Source organism: Eimeria necatrix, genomic scaffold (assembly GCF_000499385.1).
Source record: "Eimeria necatrix Houghton genomic scaffold, Enh_scaff1732, whole genome shotgun sequence".
NCBI classification, from domain to species: Eukaryota; Apicomplexa; class Conoidasida; order Eucoccidiorida; family Eimeriidae; genus Eimeria; species Eimeria necatrix.
The window spans coordinates 2,501-4,798 of NW_013652409.1; the positions used below are offsets into that span (position 1 = coordinate 2,501).

General features: G+C 54.7%; 1 protein-coding gene across 1 annotated transcript in view; it reads right to left on the reverse strand.

Annotated features, from left to right (window-relative positions):
• Positions 1 to 2,177, reverse strand: part of ENH_00021240 (thioredoxin, putative) — a gene marked incomplete at both ends in the record, with an annotated part of 3,785 nt that extends 1,608 nt beyond the window's left edge. Inside the window, 3 exons of the mRNA XM_013579508.1 lie at positions 1,216 to 1,331; positions 1,650 to 1,843; positions 2,062 to 2,177. Coding sequence (XP_013434962.1) covers positions 1,216 to 1,331; positions 1,650 to 1,843; positions 2,062 to 2,177 — 426 coding nt within the window. The remainder of the gene's footprint in view (positions 1 to 1,215; positions 1,332 to 1,649; positions 1,844 to 2,061) is intronic.
• Positions 2,178 to 2,298: the final 121 nt, after the last annotated feature.

Here is a 2,298-nt window from a genome sequence, read left to right on the forward strand (position 1 = left end):
CACTCTATGGAATTAGGGTTTAAACCCTCGCGAGGGTTTAGGGTTTGGAGCCTTGCTAGGGTTTGGGACCCCGCAGGCCCTTTAGCTGCCGCCTAAACCCTAAACACTAATTTGTAGCTGCACTCTTCGAAAGTTATAATCTCAGCAGCAGCAGCAGCAAAGATAGCAGCAGCAGCAGCAAAGATAGCAGCAGCAGCAGCAAAGTTAGCAGCAGCAACAAAGCTAGTAGCAGCAGCAGAGATAGGAGCAGCAGCAAAGATAGATGCAGCAGCAAAGATAGCAACAGCAGCAGCAAAGATAGCCGCAGCAGCAAAGACAGCTGCAGCAGCAAAGACAGCTGCAGCAGCACAGGGAGCAGCAGCAGCAGCAAAGACTGCAGCAGCAGCAGCAAACAAAGCAGCAGACCAGCAGCTGCAGCAGCAGCAGGTAATCTATGGGCTTGATAAACAAATTTCGTCAGGTTGTCAAAAGTTTCCCCCAACTAGGGTTTAGGGTTTGCGTCGAGGGTTTAGGGTTTGCGTCGAGGGTTTAGGGTTTGGGGCTTTTTGGGCGGCCAACTTGGCAGCCGCTCTTGCCCGTGCGAGCCCCAAACCCTAAACCCTAAACCCTAAACCCTAAACCCTAAACCCTCGCCCGGCGCCGCCGCTCCGCGCGTCCCCGCCCCCGCAACTCAGCAACGAGGGTTTAGGGTTTAGGGTTTAGGGTTTAGGGTTTAGGGTTTAGAGCTCGTCCTTGGGACGCGAATTCCACTTTTCGGAACTCTTAAGCTGCTTCAGTTTGGGCAAATCGAAAACGGGGGTTTTGCCGGCGAGCAGCTGCTGCAGGAAAGAATTTATACTTTCCTGAATTGTTGCAGCAAATAAACAAACAAATAAACCACTCATTTAGGGTTTAGGGTTTAGGGTTTAGGGTTTAGAGTTTGTTCTAGTTAAATCCGCTCTTCAAGGCGTTCAAACAGCTCCAGCTTAAGCTACTTAGGTGCGCAAACCCTAAACCCTAAACCCTCAACCACACCCCAAACCCTTACTCCCAAACCCTAAACCCTAACCCCCAAACCCTAAACCCTCGCCCCAACCCCAAACCCTCGCGCCAACCCCAAACCCTCGCCCCCAGCCCCAAACCCTAAACCCTAAACCCTCGCGCCAACCCCAAACCCTCGCCCCCAGCCCCAAACCCTAAACCCTAAACCCTAAACCCTAAACCCTAAACCCTCACCCTGCTGAAGCTGCCCCTGTGGACTGAAAATTTATTTCTGCCCAAATGCACGGCGACAACTGCGGGCCACCCGAAGGCCAAATTGAGCTGCTCTTCCACTTCGAAGTTGTCTCCGCCTAAACCCCAAACCCTAAACCCTAAACCCTAAACCCTAAACCCTAAACCCTAGATCCTAAACCCTAAACCCTGGACCCTAAACCCCAGGCGCGGGGACCCACGCCCCAAACCCGAAAACGGCACCCAGCGGAGGAGCCGCCATGAAACCCGCAAACCCTAAACCCTAAACCCCAAACCCTAAACCCCAAACCCTAAACCCTAAACCCAAACCCTAAACCCCAATCCCAAACCCAGCCCGAACCCCGCACCCGAACGCCCCCCAAGCCGCAGCCGCAAACCCTAACGCTAAACCCTAAACCCTATTCCCTCAGGCCCACCCTGGAGCCAGAAGAACTTGACGGGGAGGGTCACGGAAGCCCGGAAAACCTGATTTAGGGTTTGCAAATATTCTTTTCTTCCTTTTTCTGAAGAGTCCAAAATGTGGGGAAGAAAAGAAATCAAACACAAGCTGTCTGTACACTCCGCGCGAAACTGCTCCTCCGACAGCAGCTGCTCCGCAGTCGCCTTCGCCCTGCGCAAACCCCAAACCCTAAACCCTAAACCCTAAACCCTAAACCCTAAACCCTAAACCCTGAATCCCAAGCCCTAGGGCCTCGAGGGTTTGCGCGCTGAAACGCGTCGGGGGCTAAGGGCCGCGGAGACGGCCCCGCCCGCTTCCCCAAGCCCTAACCCTAACCCCAACCCTAAACCCTAAACCCTAAACCCTAAACCCTAAACCCTAAACCCTACAAGTAGAACTCCATGGCGAATTTGACAATTTCGTCTGCTGTGCGCTGCCCCTCGTAGTCCTTAACCATCGAAAGCGACTTGGGGCCCACGGGGAAGATCTTGAGGGTGGGAAACGCCTGCGGCAAACCCTAAACCCTAAACCCTAAACCCTAAACCCTAAACCCTAAACCCTAGACCCCAGCCGCTGCGCAGGCCCCGGCGCGCGCGCGGCCGCGCCCGCGCCGCCGCGCGCGCGCC